General features: G+C 42.1%; 2 protein-coding genes across 3 annotated transcripts in view; both read left to right on the forward strand.

The window, feature by feature from the left end:
- Nucleotides 1–179: 179 nt before the first annotated feature.
- tbcela (tubulin folding cofactor E-like a) lies at nt 180–9821 on the forward strand. The gene is made up of 11 exons (XM_076035975.1): nt 180–370; nt 1686–1752; nt 1886–1956; nt 2694–2876; nt 4226–4365; nt 5953–6134; nt 6756–7012; nt 7960–8086; nt 8258–8374; nt 9092–9203; nt 9362–9821. Exons 4-11 carry the CDS (start codon nt 2726–2728, stop codon nt 9566–9568), a joined length of 1293 nt encoding a protein of 430 aa, XP_075892090.1. The 5' UTR covers nt 180–370; nt 1686–1752; nt 1886–1956; nt 2694–2725; the 3' UTR covers nt 9569–9821.
- Nucleotides 9822–14889: 5068 nt separating this feature from the next.
- Nucleotides 14890–23489, forward strand: part of usp2a (ubiquitin specific peptidase 2a) — a 36647-nt gene continuing 28047 nt past the window's right edge. The window contains exons 1-2 of one of the 2 annotated variants that reach the window (XM_076035970.1): nt 14890–15094; nt 17523–17614. The gene's annotated coding sequence lies outside the window, so the exon portion shown is untranslated. Of the gene's footprint in view, nt 15095–16798; nt 16944–17522; nt 17615–23489 lie in introns of those variants that run through there. The other variant, XM_076035971.1, reaches the window with a different exon arrangement.

Below are 23489 nucleotides of genomic sequence, written 5' to 3' on the forward strand. Positions count from 1 at the left end.
ATGTGAACGAAAAAGAAAGGTTTGCATGATAATGATTTACTGTTACGACAAAAGACAACTGTTTAACTCGGTGGTCGGCGGGCTGTGATAAATGTTGCTTTAATGATCATTCTACATACTCGGCGGTCAATCAGTCAAAAGACATTAATGTCTGTCTTTTGGGGGGCTGCCAATGCTTGTTAACGAGCCGTGTTGAAAGACACGCCGTTACGTTTAAAACGGCTGATAGATTAAATTAATAAATCTAAAAAAATAAATAAAAACAAAGCTGTTCGATCTACTAGCTACGTCACTTCCGGGATAACGGGGGGAGCAAAATGACAGCTGGTTTGTTTTTATCAACAAGAAAAATACAAATTCGCAATTAAAGGTATGTAAAACGCAACCCCTTTCGTTTAATAGGGTGATATGAGTTTATGTGGCACGTTGTCAACCACTAGAGTTTATTGCAGGTGTTTTTATATCGCGTATAATCCATCTGCGGCTCCATCGAGCTGCTGCTGCCGTGGGTCAGACTGATACTGAGTCTGGACAGGACTCTTGTCTCCTGCCCCGCTGTCAACAACGCACTGTTTACCTGAAATATTCGCCGATTAAAGCTTCTTTAGTTTAACCAAGAACCAGATGCGCAGAAAATAGACGACCGCGTCTACTTGGTAGCCTACTCGCTTCCTAGGAAGCCAGAACCCTGATCGTGTTATTGTCGATTTTCATGTGTCTCGTTCCTGCTTGTATGTCAGCCTCGTAGCATCGCAACAGTGGGACGATTTATTTTGTCGAAACTCAAATATCCGTTACTTCGGCACACATGCATTATTATTTTATTTTTTTTTAATGACCCATTCGCAATAATCAGTAGAATGACAACTTTTCACTTTCTACTGAGATACGTTTGGTTAGCTGGCTAACAAAAGATGTGGAAAAGTTAATTTCGCAGCTAAATAAGTACTACAATTATAAACGTGTGTTTGCCAATCATATTAGTGATGATGAAGATTAATTCCGTTTGAGCGCCTTTCAGTACAGATGCGCAGATTTACGCATCGTCACGTCACATCACTCCCATAGTCCGTATCTCTTTTTTTTATTATTAGAAATTTGGATATCGGCACAAGCAACATATCTCAGTTATACTTGTGTCTTTTTGCCTACGCAAAACTGAGCATATAATCAGTTTTCGTTTGTTTTTGTTTTGATTTTTCGCTGTTCTAACGTTGCCACAATCTTCTTTTTTATTGATTGACATCTGGAGCTGTCTTCAGCTACAAAACAGATGACAACATTAAGCTTTTCTGTTAATGTTTCATGAAACCCTTTTGCCATTGCTTGATGTGTCCATGTGCACTGTTGCCCCTTTTCAGTATTTGGACCGCCTCAATTTCTAAGAAAATTAAATATGTGATAATCCATCCACCCCTATCCATCACTGCTTTTCCTGGTGCTCGAGGTCATCATGACTGCTGGAGCCTGTCCCAGCTGTCTTTGGCCAAAGGCACGGTGACACCCTGGACAAGTTGCCCCGACTGTGCCATCATTGTACTTTGATTTTATTGATGTTTGTTAAAAAGTAACTCCGCTGAGACATTTTGCTCTGCAAAGCCGTGTGAGGTTCTGCAAAGTCATGTGAGGTTTTTTCACATGACTTGTTTCCCTTATTTCTCTTTTCTCTTCTCTGATCAGAGCAGAGTCTTCATAACCTCGACACGAGGATCCTTCTGGAGACGTCTGTCAGCGCAAGCCAGACACTCTGGAGTGAGACGTCGCTTTGTTTATGGCCTTGCCTTTCATCTTACAAACTACACAGTGTTGCCTTGTGATGTTGTGCAGGATTTTCGCCATCACATCTATCTTGTATTAATAAAGCATCCCCTTCTTGTGTTGACAGGCCCTTAGCCCAAACGCAGGCTAAGACAGCGGACAGCGATACTGGTCAAACCGAGGAGAACGTCTCTTTGGGTAAGACACGTCTGCCACATCTCTCGCGACTGTTTTCATGTGCAGGTGCACTGAAATCAAGCTCGCTGCTGTGGCGGTGGGTTCATTATTTCTGTTATGGCAACAGATGTTACCGTCATTAATTTGATTGATTCCCTTGAAGAAAACAAACTGCTCTCACCCCACAGTTAACAGCAGTCCCCCGTTTTTGCAAGTGAACTTAGCAGGATCATTCCATTTTTTTTATTTCTGCAAAACCACTACATAATTCATGCCGGCCTGCGGCAGATCTTACAGGAAGCAACGGTTCACCAGAGCTTTTCAGGACAGTTCCTCAACCTTCTAATTACAGAAAGTTAAGTGATAAGAAAGGCCAAAAGGCCCTTCCTTTACAGCACGACGGCTTCCTTCCAAAAGTTCAGCTTTTGTGCTTTTCTTTTAGGTTAATTTATGGCAGCAAGAATGGGGATACTGTCTGTGTGGCTTGCAGATAGAGAGCTGAGCACTCCTCCCTGTGTACTGCGTGGCTCTACAACATCATTTGGCCTGGCAACTTTTGTTTCAGGATCTCTGTCCATGCTTGATGTGATAAATGCAGAGTGACTTGCAATGCTTTTATGGTGGCTGTACAAGTAAAAGCTGCATTATACAACAGCGGGGCGGCTGGAAGTCGATATATCTTTTCCCTTTTTGTCGTGATTCCCCTCTTTGGTTCACTGTGACTGACACTTCCGTCCGTTTCTTCTGCTGCCGACCAGCCGAGGAAGGGAAGCCTGAGCCAAACGGAGACATGGAGCCATCTCAAGGCATCGGGGGTCGATCCTTTGTGGAGGTGATGAGTGAAAAGTACAGTCCGGAGAACTTTCCCTACCGCAGAGGGCCCGGCATGGGGGTGGTGGTAGTGGTTCCCACCGCAGGCCCGCAAGGCTCACCAATGAAAGGTGAGCTCAGAATCAATCTTAGCATTAATACGCACCCTGGTTAAATTGAAATGTGCAGAAGTAACCCAACACAGTAGCTATCCAACCTCCCAGAAATTTCACAATAAAAGCATGAATAAGGAAATTGCTAATATTCACATGAATCTTTCTGTAGTTACTTCCAGATCAATTAAGACATCTTATTGGCTTGATAAATAAACAGATAAGCATTAGCCACACTCGGTATGGCTGAAGAAACTCATCCCATGGTGGGCTGATTAAATACCTCTGCAGATGTGATGGACGGAATTGCTATCGCAAAGCTTTTGCTAATATTTGCACGATATTTCAGTAATGCATGAAAAAAATAATGGGCAAAGACTGAAACACTCTGGAGCATTAGAAAATCACTTTTCTGTAATCCGAGATCATATTTAGTCTGGCAATATCTGTACATTGCCCAACTTTTTTTTTGAGTCTGAATCTATCCATCTAGAACAGGGAGGCAGTATCCAGTATCACCACAATGTCGATACACTGGATTGGATTGCAGTTATTGAACTGAATTGAATTGAATCTTTAACATTTTTTTTCCTTTCAGGATATGATCGAGTGAGAAAAATCAGAATCATATCTCTGATTTAATGCCGTGACAGCAGAAAGTGATATCGATTTCATATCTTCCACCCTTGTCCATTTTGACATAAAGTCGATGATGCGTGTGAAGTCACTCTTATATCCAAGTAAATACCCGGTTCAGTGCAGGCCCAGCCGGAATCTATAATAAATGTTTGTGTGGCGCAGAACAACTCTTTCCATTTCAAAATGCAGTTAAGTCGCCATAATGAAATCCAAGGAAAAAATAGAGCTCAAGTAACTTCATTTTGTCTGAGAAAATAGCAAAGCGATATGCAGTCGGCTGCCTCAGGTGAATAAAGATATCTTGCGAGCATGACGGGCGCTCAGGAACGTGTGCGTACAGGAAGTTGGGTTAATGTGGAGCAGATAGCTTTTCCATCTGGCAGTGCACCAGAGAGATTTTGTCTCCAGTGTGCAGCTTCCAGACTTGGACCCTCCCAGATTGTTTTCAAGGGTCTGATTGCCGGAGTAGCATCACTGAATATTTATTTCCAAGTAATATTACTCCCCCTCTAAGTACTTCCATACTTTCCTTGTTTCAAGACACTGAACATTCTGCATCCTAAATGTAAGCAGGGCACTGAATTACGAGGTTTACAGTTATTTTGTGTCGAGGGAACTTTTCTAGGGAACCTTAAGTCCACAGAAAAATAAATCTGTTGTTTTTCTGGTCCTTATCCCCTGCAGTCTGACTCATCCTCATTAATCTCTGCTCTGCTCCTTACCGCCAGACCGACTGAACCTGCCCAGTGTGCTGGTGTTGAGTGGCTGTGGGATCAGCAGGGCAGGAGACCAGGGTGAGATTGCTGCCTTCTGTTCCCATGTTATGGAGCTGGATCTGTCCCACAACAATCTGCAGGACTGGCGTGAGGTGCTGTACCCTATTTTTATACTTTTTTTCCCCATGAAAAAAACAGACAGAAACAAAAACAGATAGTTACTGTGTTTGTTTTTTTATGATGAAAACCTAAAAACAGTTGCAGCATTGATTGTCAAATCCAGGGAACTGCTAAGTGGCTTCTAAATTAACCATTCGCCAATGTCAAAAATGCTTTCGTCTTATTCAGTGGCCATCAACGTTCAAACATAAATACACTCACACTTTTTGTTCATTGTATTTAAGATGCACATTTCTTCTCCTGGTGCCCGTATCACAAAGCAAGATGAACTTTTCCTGGGTCACTCCACTTATCGGGGACTTACCCCGTTGACTTACCCTGACAATTGTCTTATCGTAGGTGGGTCAGCTAGGTTTAACAAGGTGGGTTTCTGGACAATAGACCAATCGCAATGGAGAAGCGCACTGGTGAGCGAGCAGAGAGAGCGGCGTACTTCACTTTGTGAGGAGCAAAAAAAAGCAGATTTTACATAAATATGAAAAAGAGACACATAATAACTAAAAAAAAAAAAAAAAAAAAGTCAGTACCTTGGCGGTTGCCAGTAGGAGAGGAAATACCTGGCTACATAACGGGCAGCGTAAAAGTTTGAAGTGGTATCACACCGTGAATGAATTTTATGCAGACAGATTGCATTTATTTCAATTATCATCTCATCCCCTCAGATAACGAGAGATTTAGAATAAAGATACAAAATGATAAAGACAAAAAACCTCATTATGCCGGGTGTGGCCTTTTTAATGTCCTGACTCCGTATGTGCCACACTAAAGCTTATGGCTGACGCCACGAAAAACAAAACTGAATAAAATTATCCTGATGATCTCTTAAAAAATATATTCTCCTTCTATATAGTTACACAATTAATGTGTTGGAGGAAGGAAGCGATAACATTTATTATTTTAAACGATCCGAACGATACAAACACTCTCCTCACAGTATCTGCTCTTCTGTCTGGTTGTTGGAATGAACACAAACTTATTTTTTCTGAATACCTAATTGGCCAATGAGTGATGCTCTTATAGGATAAGTTTTTAACCCTGAGAGCAAGTTTGGGGTAAGTTACCGTGGCGATGTACGCTGATAAGATCTGAACCAGCTTTGTGAGACAGAAAACCTGGGGTGAACCCTGAAGCTATCTCGCCAAGAGAAAATCCTGCTTTGTGATACAGGCCCCTGCTTCATGAACAACATTGTACTAATGCACTGATTAATATTGTCTTTTTTTCTTCTTTTTTTTTTTTTAAAGCTACAGGGACTGAAGCATAAAAAAATAGCAAATTTTTCTGTAGAGCATTTACCATAATACAGTAGCGTAGATCTGTAGGTTCAGTGCATTTGGAAGTAGGAATGAAGTTCGAAAGTTCGAAAGTGAGAAAGTTAACTGTTCTTTACGTAGCAACCATATGAAACATTCACAGCACTCCACAGGTTTAAGTCTGGTTTAGTGCTGCAGAACCTTTACAGTCAGTCACCAGGCACAGTTTGGTGAGACAGATTTATGATAATCCTTTGGGCAAAAAAAGATAAATAAAATAAACATTGATTTCTGTCTTATTTCCAGATCAGCAGAATTGTGTCCAACATGCCAAATCTGGAGTTTCTAAACCTGAGCTCCAACCCCTTGGCAAGGATGACACTTGAGCCGCAGTGTGCCGAAGCCTTTTCCCGAGTGCGACGGCTCGTCCTCAATAACACTCAAGTGCCCTGGGAGACGGTGCTGCTGCTCACAAGGGAGATGCCCGAGTAAGAAGACCAGTTCACTCCGTTCGGCTCTCGCTTCCCCCACAGGACCGCGGACACCTGCTCCTCAAGCGGGCTGAAGCTCAACTCTGGATGTTCCTTCGAGGCGCCGGCACTTCAGCTACAATTTACCTCCAACTAATTATATTTTTTATGTTCAGAGGTCCCAGCGAACTCAGAATAAACTGCGCGATTGGTGTTCTCGTTATTTAAGAGTTTTCCGACGACGTCCGCGGAATGATATGGATTGACATTTTGCATTTGGAACCTCGGCAAGAACCACTTGATATTTTGAAGCGTCAACTTTTCACTGAATTATTCAACACCTTGACTGAGAGCCGCAGACTGAATAGGTGATCCTAACCTGACTGCGCCGCACAACGTTACAGCACTGACAATTACACGCGTCGGTCTTCTCTTCCTTTGGGCTCTTTGAGCCAATCATCTGCTTCCATCCAATCCTTTTGTCTGCATTCACTTCCCAATCACATATTTCAGTGTGCTTGTCAAAAATCTACTTTTCTCAAATTCACTAAATTGAACAAGTAAACAACTGTTTTTTCTTTTTTTTACTTGACCGCTGTAACAAATCAATGTCCCTTTTTTCTCTGCTGCCCCCTGCAGTCTGGAGGAGTTGTTCCTGTGCCTTAACGAGTACAGCAGTGTGAGTGCCTCCAGCGTGGCCTGCCCCTCCCTGCGCCTGCTCCACATCACCGACAACAGCCTCAAGGACTGGGCAGAGGTCCGCAAGTTTGGCTCCATGTTCCCCAGCCTGGACACTCTGGTCATGGCCAACAACAACCTGGCGTCCATTCAGGACAGTAAAGACATCCTGCCACGTCTCTTCCCCAACCTGCGCAGCATCAACTTGCACAACTCAGGTCAGTGGGACAATGAGAGGAGGGGGGACTCTTCAGCTTTGGATACCCGTAAGAGTCTGTTAGGGTCTCGTCAGAGTCTCTGATGACTTCGTAACAGCTGGTAAAATTAGCACGTGCATACACGTCATCGCTCCTGAACACTTTATGTTATTTGTGGCGCGTCGCAACAGCTTTTATCTCAGGACTTGTTTCTATTTTAGGACAAATGAGCGGTGAATCTATTTATAGAATTTAGCGGTGTGAACGGAACATTATGAAGATGCAGACATGTTTTGATGTGCTATAAGGTTTTATATTAAGAAATGTTTATTAGCAGGACACCTTGTCAAATTTGAAAAATAGTTATACTGTGAAAGACTTTGTTGTTTAAGGCACAGGAAATTTTCCTTGCAATTATATTTTAATCTTAATTCGAGAGTCAGTTTTTCTAACAAAACAATTCTGGCTTTCTCATTTTTATTTCATTTTATTTTATTTGTCATAACACCACCAACACATAAAAGGAAATTTAATAACAACCACAATAATAATACAATAATAATAATCAAATAAGTCCTCTCTTCTGACATGACATGTAAAAAAGGAACAAAAGAAGATTATTCTTATGTGTATGTTCCTAACTGCTCAAAGACAAGGAAAATAGAAAAATAAATAAATTGAGGACAAAAGGAAAACAGAATAAAACAAACAAAAAAAAACAAACAAAAACAAAAAACAAAATGGACAAATAAAGACCAGAATGGTGAAATAATAATGATACTAATAGAGTCAACGTCACATATACAATTCAAAACCCCAAAACATCACCAGGTCACCAAAGCTGACTCATCAAGACGATTTGCGTCTTATGCTATCAGGTTGCTCCTTATTACCTTCATATCTTTATTTTTTTTTAGTTTTCCCTGCTTTGATGACTTTAACTACCTTTTCCAAACGTAACTCACCAGGTCTCAACCAATGGGACGACATCGAGAAGCTGAACTTCTTCCCCAAGCTGGAGGAGGTGCGGCTGCAGGGCATCCCCTTGCTGGAGGCCCACACAAACGCTGAGCGACGCAGCCTCATCATAGCACAGTGAGGCTCAGCGCTCGCCGTTATGCAACTTTATTAATAGGACGAAGGTTGTTTTTGTTGCTCGCTAATCCCGAGGGAGCGCGCAGTGTGTGAGGCAATAATCGAATTCATCCATCACTCTCTGTGTGTGTGCGTGCGCGTGTGCGTGTGCGTGTGCGTGCCTCCCCTCAGACTTCCGTTGATATCGCTGCTAAACGGCAGTGTTGTGACTGAGAGTGAGCGAGAGGACGCTGAGAGGTTCTTCATCCGCTATCATTTCGACCACCCCGAAGAGGAGCTGCCTTACAGGTATGCCGCCGTCTGCTCACGTCAAATATCTAGGAACTATCCACAGGGGACCTGAAGCAGGAACTGGGACACACTGTGGGGCCCCTTGTTGTTTGTGTTCTCGCCGCTCCCACCGGTTACAGGGAAATGTTCAAGCACAACATCAAACGAGGAGGGTGTGAACGGAGCTGTGCTCTCGCTGTGTGTCATGTAGTTCTTTTTTTAATAGTATATGTTTATTGAGACTTTCAAATGACGGCATGTATTATCTGAAATATAGAGAGGTACATCTTTTTACATAGATTGTTAATTAATAGTTAGTCAATTAGCAATTAATGAATTGCTTGTCATTTTAGCCAATTTCCTCTCCGGATAATTGTTTTAAAGGAGCTAACAGCAGTGGTACAGATACTTTGTTATTGTACTTAAGTCTATTTTCAGATATATGAAGTTCACTTGAGTATTTTTGTCCCTACATTTGTACAGAAGTTTTGTTTTTGTTTGTTTAGTTGTTTATGTTAATTTTTTACCTTTTCTTTAAGTACATTTCAAATCTGTGCTTGCTTTCTTCTACACAAGTATCCACACTTTTATTCAAGTACAGGATGTGAATTCTTCTGCCACCTCCTGCTCATGATGCATGACTGAAGTGACCAATCACACAGTGTGTCAAAGTTCATGTTATGCCTGAAGCCTGACTGTGCAATGTGCCTTTTTTTTTTTTTTTTTTTTCTGAAGGTACCATTCACTGGTTACCAAGTATGGAAGGCTGGAACCACTCGCCGAGATTGACCTCCGACCCAGATGCCGTGCGCGAGTGGAGGTTCAGTGTGAGGAGAAAGTTGAACAGGTCTGTTGGTCTGATAGATAGATAGATAGATAGTTAGATAGATAGATAGATGGATTGGCTGATTGACTGATTGATTGATTGATGTTGCCGACTTAGACAAAGTAATACAACTAATTTCAGATCAAATCTAGCAAGTATTTTTTTTCTCTTCGTCTCAGCTGAACATCCGTTTGGACCAGACGGTGGCCGAGCTGAAGAAGCAGCTGACCAGGGTGGTCCAGTTGTCCACCAACAGCATGCGGCTCTACTACATCGACAAGTGCAGCGCGTTCGGCCCCGAGGAAATGAAGTACAACACCCGCGTTTTGCACTCCTACGGCATCCAGGATGGCGACGAGTTAATGGTGGTGCCCAAGACCAAGTGAACCGTCGGCGTCTGACCACTTCATCGGGTTTGAAACACGGATTGACCGGTTGGTTAATGGATCAATTATTCATTCTAAATTACATTTTTATTGGTTAACTGACCAAAAGAAGGAAAATGGAGCAGCGTCGTTTCGGGACGGAGGGAGGAAAATACGCAACATATTTGAGCACCATCGTAAAAGACATCGGACTGCTGGGAGGCACTCGCTGGAAATGCGTCTGGTTAGCTTGTGGACTAATCTATCTTCAAGGGGGAAATAAAATGTGAGCGAGTGCTCAGCCAGTCGCCACACAGCAGACAGGAGGGAGGGCACCGCTATACCAGCAAAGCAGCTCTGTCTCTTATCTCTAGCTTTATAGCACTCGCGTGGGTAAGTATCCAACACCGCTGGCTTGTCCACAGTTCTCACACACTCACCCGGTTCCAAGGCGGCGCTGCGCTCATCCGGCGACACGCGTCAACACAGTAGGGGACGGCATCAGGAAGCGAGGTGGTCGTTGCTACAGGAAAAATCAGGCCCACATCAAAGTTCAAAGAGCCGAGTTCACAGTGAAAACAGAGGATTGTGGAAAATAATGTTTTCAGGTTTGTTTGTTTGTTTTTCGTGTTTCTGTATTTTTTTCCACTTCCACTTCATTTACTGCATTGAGCCAGCAGACAGAAAAAAAGTTACCGTCCCAAGTGTTACTGACAATCAACCACCAGAGTGACATTTAACATTGAATGCACAGATGTGAAATCCTTGAAGATGTTTCAAAATAGTTTTCCATCAGTTAAAATTGAAGTATTGAGTGTGCTTCTTACAGAGATGCTCATAAACGCACCTAGTTTCCTCTCACTGACAGGACAGAGGGCCTGGAAGTCTGTTTCCAGTGTCTTGTGTCCAACAGGCTTCTTTTTATGAACCGTTCCAAGTATTAGTTTCTGTCATGTACGTGCAACTGAAAGTACGGCTGCCCTCAGAGGGAAACTCAACTCACTGTATGACTGAATGGTTTCGGTGGTGAAATTAGTTTTTAATTTGTTAGTATTGAACAAAGTCCAGCATTTATTTGATTGGCTGTTGGGTGTTTTTGTTTGTTTTTGGTTTTTTTACATGTTGTGTGTCATAATGAAGCCCAATCCTGTGCCCGGAGATCTAACATCTGCAATCTTTCCTTTGGTAAAACGCACATAGAACCTGTTCCAAACCATAGCCTACGATGTGATTTAAACATTTCCCTTTTTTCATTTTCTACTTAAAGAGAGAGTACGTGCTTTCCTTAAAAGTGTCTGTCTGTAATAGTGCGATCAAGTGTTACAAATGTCACAGTGGGTGTTGAAACTGGTCAGAGCAGCTTCTGCTCTTCACAGAGATTCTTTTAGTGCATGGCAGGGGAAAATGGTTTCGTGGTTCACAGGCCGCTGAGTCTTTGCAGACACTGTCGTTTTTATTTCTTCGTTTGTTTATTTTTTTCCCCCCGTCGGCTTAATTAAAGTGAGGCGGCAGCATGCCGGCGGACAAGGAGTCAGCACCTCCAGGCATGAGGTCATGGGTTTTCTGCTTTAAAAGGGCAGAGCGCTCCGTCCGCCTGGATTTAAAGTCACCGCCCAGGTGAACCAAGTGCAACGTGGGCAATAACGTGGGCAGCGCACTGAGCTGCGGCGCTGAGCAGGGAGCTAAGAGGGGAGGCAGAGCAGACCCCAAAGTCACCAGTCCATATTAGCTCCTCACGCATACTCTGGAGTCCTCAGTGACAGAATGAGACTGCTAGCACAGACCTGCGGGACTTTGTTGAGAGGGTGGAATCGACTCTGAATGCCTCTAAAAGTCGTGAGATGTATCAGTATGTATGTTTGCGACAAAGGGCTGGTTTCTGGCTGAAAAGTGGAATAGGCAAAGTAATTTGAAGAGTGACTTTTTATTTAAAGGGACTTAATTGACAGGCTCAAAATGTCAGGATAAAATTGAACTAACTCAGAGCTGAGCTGCTTTTATTTTGAAGGGATCCTTTTGGGCAGCCCTCTGTGGGGGATAAAAAATGGGAAGAGAAATGTTTGTACTGCAATTAGTCTAGCATCATTTCCTCAGTTCATTGACTATGATCTTTTTTTCATGGACCATCACTAGTTTAACTTGTGTCTTTACACGTCAATGTTCAGACTTATACTAATACAGCTTTTTTTCCTCAACGCGCAGAGCTCTCAGTTTGGTTATACATTTACGTTTCCCCTTTCCTGTTGTACTGTGAAATAAGCAGTTGCCCCAGAATACATCACTTCACCATGCAAATATAGCAACCAAAGATAGGTTATCATTTTGATCAACGTATGCTGTCCGTATTGATTTTATTATTCAGTCATCACCCTGTATAAGAGGAGCATTGATGTTTGGTGCTATTGATTTTTCCTATAGCTAGTGATGTATCTTAGTGGGAGATTCCTGACAATGCACAGCATTACGGCACTGGACACCACTGATTCGTCCGGCCACAATATCAAATATTCATTAAGCGGCAGTTTGGAAACAAACATGTGGTTTGCCTTTACCCTCAACTCACCTATTGATGAAAATCAAGCATTTACAAAGTGTCTTTTTGACAATACTTTTTACCCTCTTAACATAGAAGTAGCTCAAGTATTTAAATGCAACACTGTTTCTTTCTTCACTATCATAATAAACCACTTAAATATTATAACACAACTGCTATACTTGAACACTTAAAGGTGTATTTATAAAAAAAATATATATATGATGGTGAAGCACTGACACACGGCAGGTGACGTGAAAAGACTAATTATCCTGACGTAGACCTGTTTAAGCATATAGTGCAGATTAAAATGTTATTAAACGTGAACAGCCATAGAAACCAGTATTCAGAAAGCCGGAATACAGTGCTGGCACCGACTTTAGTATTGAGTTGAAGTGTCTGTGGTATAAAGTATGAGATGTATATGCAGTCAGAATATGTAGTATGCACCAGTATGAAGAAGGTTTACTTGTTTCTTTGTTTTCACCTTTGGGATGAAAAAGTTCCTAATGTGTTGAAACAAGAGATGTGGAATAATTGATATATTGGATTTTTGTTTTATACTGAAATGTTTTTTATAGTGTTTGTGTAAATTTATTTAATTGTTAAATTAATTTAGATAATTTCCAATGAACTCTTTGTGAATCTTTATTGGTAATTTATTTATTATTTTTGGATATTTATTTCTTTTTCTTTTTTGTTGCTGTCTGTGTAACCAGCTACGAGTCAACTGTGCTGGCGAGGCATTTTTCACCAATGAAATCCCCTAAAACTTATTTTGCAATTTGTCTGTCTGTATTGAGAATTACCAATAAGACATCAGGATGAATGGCAAAACAGTTATTGTTTCTGAACAATTGCTTAAAATTCCCTCACAGAATTTCTTGCATGTAAGTGGGTTTGATCAGATCTGTGGCTGACAGAATGAATAAAAATCTCATTGCTACATGTGGTAATAATCCCGTTTAAGATCAGCTCAAACTGTTGTGATCAAATAACAAAAAAATACAAATAAAAAATACAATAACATTCTTGTAGGATTCCTTATCTGAGTTATCCATGTATACGAACTACCTACGAAAGCTAGTTCTGAATGATAAGCTGAATGATCAATCAACCCTTTAACATCTTCCGGCACTGTGTAAACTCTCTTTTTAATGTGTTCTGCGTTCTTCTTCTAGTGCAGCAATGTTATATTTCAGGTATTGTAGTCAGTCACTAGACTGGGAGGCAAACTGTTTGGACCTCTGAGAGCCACCTTTTATTCGTCCTTTAATTATGTTATATAGGGTCATGTTCTTTAGAGGCAAAAGAATGATACATAGTATCAGGCATAGCATCAGTGTGTCAGAATGTATTAAAAACCGTTGGATGTTTCAATTGCATTTTGAATTAAATGTCTCACGTTATATCATCATCATCATCATCATCATCATCATCATCATCATCAATATTAAACACTGCTCTAAAGGTTTGGCTGCCGTTGAAACTAAATAGATATTTGCTTTTTGGATTTGCCGGTAAATACACTCATAAGCACTTTGGGTGCCTTGAAAATTATTATTATTATTATTATTATTATTATTATTATTATTATTATTATTATTATTATTATTATTAGTAGTAGTAGTAGTATTTTCTGCTCTTAGAAGACGTACGACAGAGCGTATGTGGTACTCAGAAAACTATCTGTCTTTGATTTTAATGTTAACATAACACAAACAGTCCACTCAACTGTTTGCAGTACACTTTGTTTTTGATGAAAACTAAAGCATAATACAGTCCCGGATTCTATATGTAGTATTGAAGGGAATGGATGAGTCATCTTTCTTGTATAAATGTATGTAGAGATGATGCACCACTGAATGGTAATGAATAAATAAATACGGGCCTCCCCCCTTCGCTCTTTGCAGCATGTTTGTTTCATTCACTGCAGCATTTTTGGAGTCCTGTCAGGGATTTTGGATGTGTTGCACGGCGCATACTGCTGTACTGCAGTATTATTTTATGACTCATTCACTCCTGTGCAGATGCTCGCACACTCAAGCTTAAGTGACTGCTTGAGTGCCAGAACAAAAAAAAATAAAAAAAATCAATGAAAGATCTGATCCGTGAAGTGTAAGACTCAAATAACATAGAGCATGTGTGAAGAAAAGGTAAATTGGTTGTTTTGATGAAAATACATAAGCACCAGACAAACATTTTCCAAATAAGATAAATGATCCAATAACAATCGGTCTTGTATTTAGTAATTTCTACATTGTGTGTACTGATTAAGTATTTTACTTCTGATCACAAATCTGGGAAGAAAATAAGCATAATCAAGTAAACGTAAATATAATGACATAAATTATTTTTGCAATTAAAGAAACTAAAGAAAAGATCATGACTTCAGTAATGTTCATATAGTTGAACAACCAATATAGATGGTAGCTACTGTTCTTGAATTTGATCATTTTACTGAAGTATGGTTTTCTATAGTTATGTATGTTTTAGTATTTTCTAAAAGAGAGGTCGTAATGTAATGTCGTAAAAATAAAAATAAAAGCAATTAAATAAAAAGACTTGATGATTAAGTCACAATCGTTTTATTTATTTATTTATTTATTTATTTATTTATTTATTTCAATGAAAGAAATCTCTGATGTTTACGTTCATCACCTTGGAGATGGGTGTAGGAGGCGGTTCGCTGCCTTTGGCTGGTGACGCGCACGCAGAGATATGCGCCAATCAGCGAGAGGCTTTGTTACGGGACTGACGTCACTGTTAAAGCGAAAAGAACCGTTACTTGGTCACCGAACTCCACTACTGCACAGGGACGGCGTTACGGTTCGTTAGCGGCGTTATCCTGCATAAACCCCACGGCTACGTCGTCTTCTTGCGCGTTCCGCCGTCGGTCCCGCGCTCGGACGTCGGTGATGGTTTAGAAACTTGAACGCAAAGCCCCCGGAAAGCTACTTTAGAGGGGGGCGTTTCCATGCCCGGTCGGATCGGGATGAGCTCCCAACTGTGAGGTGAGTGAATTTACAGTGGTTGGCTAGCGTCCACCAAACACCCTGACAGATAATGTAGCATAATACACAGAAATACCACGTATGTCTATTATTTTTTAGCAAGTGTTCCTAACTATTGAATGAAACCTTGTAAATCACCAATGGTTACTAAACACAGCAGCTTTTTTTTTTTTTTTTTTTTGCGCAGAATTTAAAACAACTTTGGGAATACCAGCGGTGCACCGCGGTTCGGTTCTTCCTGGAAATGTACAGCTAAACCCGGACTAAAAGTTCCGGTTTCGTTCGACCAAGTCGCGTTTACAGAGAATTGACAATATCCGCTAGTCCAAACTGTATCACTGAAACAATTCTGCGTTGCCAGTGAAACAGGACACCGCACGAGCTGCGCGGTTGTCACTGGCGTAACCCGGCAGGCAGTTCTGACGGTTCCGCCGGTGCCGTTCCGGGGTAGCTAGGCTTCACTGCTAACCACTTCGACGAATAAAGCCTCAAGTTTTTCCCCCCCGATTCACTTCCTTATATTTTTAATAAATAAAATTAAGAACAAAAAAATCCCCGTTGGCATTTGCTCGTTTCATCGGACGTGAGGTGGGAGGACGCCAAGTTTTTCGCCGTGTCCCGTGTTCCATCCCCGCCCCCCTTCACGTACGGCGCTCCATCACCGCGCGAGCGGCGCTGCTGGGGTCTGGGCTGTTATCTAATCACGTGTGGGGCAACGTTATGCACATCCTCCACGAGCCGGCCTCCACATACTGCACTCGTTTTGCGCCATATTTGTTCGGAATCGCTCGCAAATGTCCGCAGTGCTCGTGTATTTAGTTGGGCTTTTGGGGCACAGTGTCGTCCACTGCTGTCCACTTGTCGTCCACCGCCGTCCACTGCTCTCCCTGTGTGTGCAATGCTGTATCCCACCACCACGGTGCCGCCGCCGGCTTCCACCATTGTCTTGCATCCGTGTCTTTTACATCCTGCCATACATTGATTTCAGATGGGACACAGGCGACAGTGCACTTTTTGGATGTGAGGTTGTAAAGATGCGAGTCCATGTGCAGCCAGAATATTTCATGTCCGAATCTATTAAAAATGAATGTTGATGAATGAAGAAAATGTTGAAATGACGCACAACCGCCAATGCCAATTTTCCCTTGGTGTCTGTGATTGTTTTGCACCGGCGGCAGCGGGCAGAGGACTCGCTGTGACGGCCTGTGACGGCGTATTCAGTGTCACTGCCATCTGATACGCCGTGGCACTATTACTGGAGGAACTGCGAATAAATCATGAACCTCCGAAGCGAGCGGCGAGCCTCACCGGTTCCTGTGAACAACAGCCAGTCCTGCTCTCTTGAGTCGGTGTGTTGCTGCCCGTGCCCAGGCAGCCGGGCTTATAAAAAGGCCTTGATGCAAGTCCTTCAACGGCAAATTGGAATTCCACCGAGTGTTGAGTGACCTGCGGAGGTCATAGGCATCTGCTATATTTACCGGCTCTGTAACTTGATCTGCGGCATTCTGGATCGCTCTGCTCATGCTATCCTGTCACATTGGGGCCAGCGCCTCCCAAGTAGCGCCCCGTACCCGTTGCCGTCTGTCTGTTATCTGTGCCACTGCTCAGAGCAACAAGGGTGAGCCTCTCGCAAACCAACTTAACCACCAATCTTTTTTCTTTTAGTAGGTGCCTGTTTTTCAGTTAAAAAAAAAAAAAACAACAACTGCTAAGTTGTCTGTTTGCTCGGCTGTTGGGATTTTTTTTTCTCCCAAGGTGACGACCTTAACAGAGAAGGAATATCGCGTTGGAACTTTGTGGATTTTCCTGAGCGTTGGACTTTTCCGCCGGGCTAGGCTCTATCTGTGAGGTGTGCACCGGACAAAGTAAAAGTATTTATAGCTGCTGGTTGCGATGGCTAATTATGGGCTATGAAGGAAGTGTTGGGACGGCCTCATGAGTAAACATCACCCTCGGACGTACCTTAACTTTAAAGCGCAGCAACAAGAGTTGGTCTTAAAAATTAAAGGCCGCCTCATTGTTTTGTTTTAATTGCTCATGCACAACAGGGATATTCAATTGGAACTTTTCACTTAATTTACTTTTCAAATCAAGAGGCAAAACGTGCTTTGTATGTGCAGCATTTCCTGTCTTCTGTTCAGTCATATACAAGAGTTTGGTAACCCTGCTTGCCTACAGATAATTGAACGATTTAAGTATCAAGTTGAACTGGACTTGTTCTTGCAATCTTAAACAAGATCGCAAGAACAAGTCCAGTTTCCTCAACTTAACCCTTCTTCATTAAAATGACCTGGACGACTGAGAACCTTCACAAAGATATAATTATTGTTCCTTTATTTTCAATTGTTTTTGTTTTTTTGTTTTTTTTTATCTTGCTGTCTGAATGATTAAATAGTATTTGTCCTGTGTCACGTTTCTATTTCCACAGGAGTCATTAGAGTCACGAGGGGTGGCAGTAGTAGAATGAGCTGCACCAGAGTGACCGGCGGGGACTGAAGCACACAGCTACAAACACGGCAGGTAACTACTCGCACTCACTCCCCGTCTGGCAGAACACATCCCCAGTTTCTGTTGATGTGGAAGTTTTGGACAAGGACTCCACGGCAGAGATGAATAGGCCCCAAGTTGCGAGGCGAATGCAGGGGGAAGTATAAATAAACGCTCTGTGTTTTACAACTTTACCAGTGACTCACAGAAATGGAAAAAGAAAAGGTGAAGTTGCACGTCACTGCCTTCTAATTTTGCCATCGCAGGCTCATGCTTCTAGAAAAATGGTCATTGTCATGCCGACGATAGATTCAAAAAGTAAGTGAACAACATTTTACCCATTTACTGTCAACACTGTGTTACACCAAAACAGCTCCGTCAGGCACCTGTTTCATTGTGCATATTAAGGTACCAGATATACCGTGAAAGTTTCAAAAGTCTTTGGTTTTCAACAATTCTATAAGGCTTCATGTCCATCACCCCTGCAGAGTTTCTCCATGCTGGAGGATAAATCTCTCAGTCATGTGGTGTATTTTTCTTTTATTGGGTGCTCTTTCTGAACTCACAGCTCTTTTCTTCTCCAGTCCGATATGAAACATGTTCCAACAATGCAGAGATGTCTTTCTGTTGAGCTGTTTAAAATGCATTAGTGACGGCATACCTCTGACGAGTTGGTGAGTGAGTCACCGCAGCCTGATTTCATACGTAGCATTTCCCGATAATCTAATAGCGCGTAATGTAAGATCGTCGTCAGATAAGTGAAACATTTAAATCGAGGCCAACTGTGCTTCATCAGCAGTGTGGAATCGTTCTACTGGTCAGGTATGAGTTGCGCTGTTGCCATTGTGACGAGGGTAAGGCCGAGTGCAGCGCGAGGACTTTTTGTAAATGTTTAGGAAGCAGGTGTGTTGAAAAACAAAAAGTCATTCATTGGCCTCAGACCACTTGTGTTTGTGTGTAACGCTTCCCGCCACGTCCCCGAGCGGAATGGTCGTGATTGATAGTTATTTCAAACAATAATGGTACCTAATTGAGCAAATCATCAGCCCAATGAATAAAGAATCGTGCCAGCAAGCTGCACAGACTCCATCATCAATCACTGTGGCCAGCGGTTTCAGTCCTGTCGAGGTCAACGCTGCTTTTATTGCCTCTCTTGTGAGTCACCAACAGATGGTGATCTTGATAAATGCTTCATTCCCTGATTTTCATCTTGCAGAAACCTGGTCGTGTTGTCTGGCACAAAGGTCCTAAGCAACAACAACACCCCCAAAAAAAACCAAAAAAAAAACCAAATAAATTATTCCACAAAGAATAAAACAAAAAATAATTTCTGCAGCTTTTGATAATATTGTTAAAGGGGTTTGGTTAACAAAATTATTTTGAAAGCATTAATTAAGGGACTGGGACAAACAAAACTATAAACACTTCATCTCTTCACGAGCGTATTGATGAGTCACATTTTTTTTGATATGGTACTCTGATCTTTTATTTGTCTCTGTTTGCCAGCTCTGTGTAACCATGTCGCTCATTTTCTTTTTCCTTCTAATCCAGCTGTAAACCCTTTGTTATTTACTTTCTTCGCACTCCCTCATGGGCTAGGCAGTGGATTGTCTGAGAGGAAATGTTGAACTGCATCTAACCAGTATTTAGGCAAGATTGGACAAAGGCCAACTGTGGCTCGGTAGGATAGTAAAGAAGGTAAGAGAGCCATTCCAGTCCCAAGCAACTTGGCAACCAGTGCAACCTCTCATGCACGAGGAACGAAGGGAAGGGAGGAGAAGTCAGCGTGGCGCTCACAGACATCAGCAGTCCTCCATTCACTCACATGTCAGGGTATATATAGCCACTGGCAAGACCTGGGCTGCTCAAATCTCTGAGTGACCCCCTGCGCTGATATCTGGTGTTATTACCAGCATTTTGAATAGGATTTACAAAAATCTATTTTTAGTAGGAGGAAAATGCACATACATACATACACGTATGCATGCATACATACATACATACATAAATACATACATACATAAGATATAGAATGATTTTTTTCCCGCATTGTCCATTCAGCTGAATTATATTTCCATCTGAAGCATTTTAAGGCTTCTACCCTTTGTTTCCTTTTTACACATGTGATCAGAAGTCACAGCTGGGGTCACTGGTCAAGTCCATTCATTCCTTCATGAGAGTCGCCATGCCTTTTGAAACTTCCCCCTTTTCTTAATATTTTGGAAGTGGAATCTGCTTGATGCTGCTGAAGTATTTGAACTTTTGCTGTGTACTTTGGAGAACCGAGTTTGCCAGCGTGCTAGTGCTGGTAACTGTACTGTACGGAATCAGCTGCAAGATTGCATGCATGTGGTTAGCTATTCATGTATTTTTATACAGTGCATAATACATTTTTGATTGAACATCCATTGTGCCTTGGGACCGGCATCCCTACCTGCTTTTTGCCATGTTTTACTGCTTATGCTTTTTGCCAGAGTAGTGTTCCATGCACTTCCTTGTTATAGACACTGTGTCATTTGTGTATTAACAGAATTATGGATACCAGTCACATATTATCACGCAGTCAGCAGTTGTTTCTCGTGTTCCCCTTGACACTACCTCAGATTCTCTGTAGGGTTCATGTCAGGTGTAGTTGGCAAATGCTTCTACATCAAGCTTTCATCTCTAATCTCCTACTGCTCCTCTGACTCTGGACTTAATAAAAAAAAAAACAGTAATAAACAATCATTTCAATAACTCAGTTTATAATATAACATCTCAAAATATATCTGTTTTTGCTGAATAGCAACGTGCAACATAAATCTTCAGATTTTTTCCGTGGGAGGGTTGTAAGTCGAAGCCTTGCGCCAAATCTCACACAGGCTATTTCATTAAAGACCGGCTGCACAGTAGTCTCATCTTTCGGCAGCGGTTTTCTCTACAGAATGCAGTTTTCTGCTGCACATGTGACACTTTGAATCCGAACCATCAGTGAAGCGGCAGCTTCCTTTCTGCTCACCGGCTCTTTCGTCGTCAGCTTCCGTCTCGTCTTCCTCTGCCTCCGTGTGTCCGCCATCATGCACCTGGCCTGCTCTCCTTGCGAGTGAGAGAGTGGGGGCGGGGCGGGTTCCCGCCGGGTTGTGCTCCGAGAGGCAGAGGGAGGCGGGGCAAAGTCAAGTTGTGTTGAGAGAGAAACTAGGAACTAGCTCGTATAAATTACATGCAAAGCAAGCTATGTCAATAAAAGTGAGATTAGCTTCTTTTATATCGTGTTTGACAACACGTCAATATAACTTAAAATCTCGATGTGTGAGCCCTGCTGTAGTCATCCCCGTTGTTTGTGCACCTTTTCCTACCACACTTTGTTGTGATCAGTCACTCAGTAAACAGTAAGACCTTTCAACAGTGGACATGTGTGGCTTGCCCCCCCCACGTCCTCCAGTGAGGAGGGTGTCAGCGAGTCTCATCGTCCTTGTGATCAGGGCTCATCTCTACTCCCATCTCCTGCCATCTGACTTACACGAGTGCCAATGAATCATATGCCAGTTGAGTGGAGATAGTAAGGAGTTCATTTGCTGGAAAGAAGAAAAAAAAATCCAATCCTACGTATCATTCGCCCTTTCTTGCGCCAACTTCTCACTGACTCAGCTGAGGTGACACAATGCGCATCACATTTCCCTGCGCAAAGTGCGCACAGGCCACCACCGGAGACAATTGCCCTCGCTGAACACTGCCTGAGAGCAAGCCTGCTGCCGTTAGATTAGCGTTGTATGAGTCTCTGGGGTTCAGGAGGCTGTATTGTTCCTCATCATCACATGCACTCTCCTGCCTCGCTGGGGATCGGCTCCGGCGTCCAATACACACAAGTGAGTGATATGATGCATTAGTATCGTGCCGCCCCCCCCACCCCGTCCCATATTATCACTGTGCTTGCAGGGGTTCCTGGGAGTCAAGTTATTTTCTGTTCCTTTTACAAACCTACAAAAATACAGAATTTGTTTTCTTGTATTGGGGCACATGTATGGACCCAGTTTATGAATGGCAGTAATTTTGAGTTGGTAGTTTTGGATAGTAGTTGATTTATAATAAACATATTTGTTGTTCGTTTTTCCCTAAAAATAGACGGTAGGAGTTAAATTATGTATCCTTACCACAAATTTAAAAAAAAACGTTTTCTATTTCTTAATTCTTAAAAAAAAAAAAAGAATTGAAAAAAATAACTGTTGCTTTTTCGCTTTGCAAATATTCGCTGCCAGTGTGTAAGGCTCCATTGACTTCAAAAGGTTTAAAAAACAAAAACAAAAAAAAAAACATTGCAAATTCGCTCCCAGTGTAAGGACCTTTATGCAGTGGATTAGCCCCTGTCAATGAAAAACAGGGGTCCAGACATACACTATTAACTTAGTACATACACACAACGATAAAATGTGTTGAACTTTAAAGGACAAATAGTTTATTCTTTCTGTTCTTCCCTTTGTGTTGCTTGTGAAGACTGCTCCTGTGTAGCGAAAGTAAATGTAGCGCTCAGTCAGTGAAACCTCATCTCGCCAGCTCTCTGCCAGGGATTGCCAGCAGTCAGCTGCTCAAATCTTCTCTCTCAATGCTCTGAGATGGTCACTGCTGACGGCCCCTGTATGCATAGATCCCACACAGGCCTGGCAGCTCGTCCACTTTTAGTTTTTCCTCTGGTACATTTTTCCATATCATCTTGTCCAAGCTCATCTTCTGCATAATTCCGCTCAGCCATGAGGCTCATTAGGATGAATGTTTTTTTCTTTCTGCTCTTTTTCGATGAAAAGTTTAAAAAGAAATCTAAAAATAAATGTCCACATCCTCCACTGTTGCTTTCAAGTCCTTTACATGTTGGTGGTGGGCAAACAAAGGCAGCTTGTTGCCATGGCAGCTATGGTAACTTGCTGGCTAGCTGTTGTTGTTGTTGTTGTTTCCTTGGAGACATCTCCTCCAACAAGGTAAAAATTCATAGTTTGCTATCATTTTATCAAGCCCGCGTGTCATTTTGTGCTGTGCTACTCCCAGCAGTGGGACTTGTCACTTGCGCTTCACTTTTTACAACTTGCTCACAAGGCTAGCACCGGCTTGTTTTGTCCGGCTGCCCTCCTTGGCTGTGGCACAGTTGCAGGAACACATGGAGGTGCAAGCATCGAGGTGCAGCCCGGTCGATGGCCGAGGTTATTTTAGGACCTCAAAGTTCCAGAATACCCACCGGGGTCCAATTAGAAAGTCAAAAAAAGATAGGAATTCCGATATCTGCTGGATAACAAAGTTTCTGTTCTTTATTGTGCAACCGGCAATTTAAAAACAACAACTGCTGCGGCGCGTTTATGCAACTTTGCAGCTTTGTCAGGCAAAACACAATGCTGGATCAGCCAGGGTGCTAACCGCTCACACATTTTCCTGATCCAGGTGTTTACACTGTGAGAAGAGTCACATAATGAGGGCTTGAGTGAGAGAGATGATAAGTACAGGCTGTCTAAGCAGGTGGAATTATAGTGATGAATGAGTTTCTCTCCGGTCAAAAGTCAAAATAACTCTCACCTCTGAACTGCGATGATGTGGATTGTGTTTTGACTGACAGATTTGACTGCCCTTAGACCTAATTTGTACCTTCCATGAAATTGCATTGAATAAAATGTAAATATTATTATTCCTTTTACATTTTCTATCTACGCTTAGGGTCATCTGTTGTTTATTGCCAAAATATTCATGCATAGTGCATTTGGGCAATTTCTCCTGCAATGCAAAACATTGAATGAAGGTACACATCCCTTAATTATTACATGCACCCACAAACAGCAAGTTAAAATTGCTAAAAAAAAAAAAGAAAAAAAAGAGAGAGAGAACTGAAATCAAGGCATCATCCTTTCGGGGAAGTAGGGTTGTTGTCATTGACAGCATGTCTATTTATCCA

This window comes from Nelusetta ayraudi, unplaced genomic scaffold, assembly GCF_046127955.1.
Source record: "Nelusetta ayraudi isolate G7.1 ecotype Tasmania unplaced genomic scaffold, CSIRO-AGI_Nayr_v1 ptg000048l, whole genome shotgun sequence".
Lineage (NCBI taxonomy): Eukaryota > Metazoa > Chordata > Actinopteri > Tetraodontiformes > Monacanthidae > Nelusetta > Nelusetta ayraudi.

Coding starts and splice junctions, on each gene's coding strand:
- tbcela (XM_076035975.1), top strand. CDS start 2,726: ATGGAGCCATCTCAAGGCATCGGGGGTCGATCCTTTGTGGAGGTGATG. Junction 4,366..5,952: donor ATCTGCAGGACTGGCGTGAG/GTGCTGTACCCT, acceptor TCTTATTTCCAG/ATCAGCAGAATTGTGTCCAA. Junction 6,135..6,755: donor CTCACAAGGGAGATGCCCGA/GTAAGAAGACCA, acceptor TGCCCCCTGCAG/TCTGGAGGAGTTGTTCCTGT.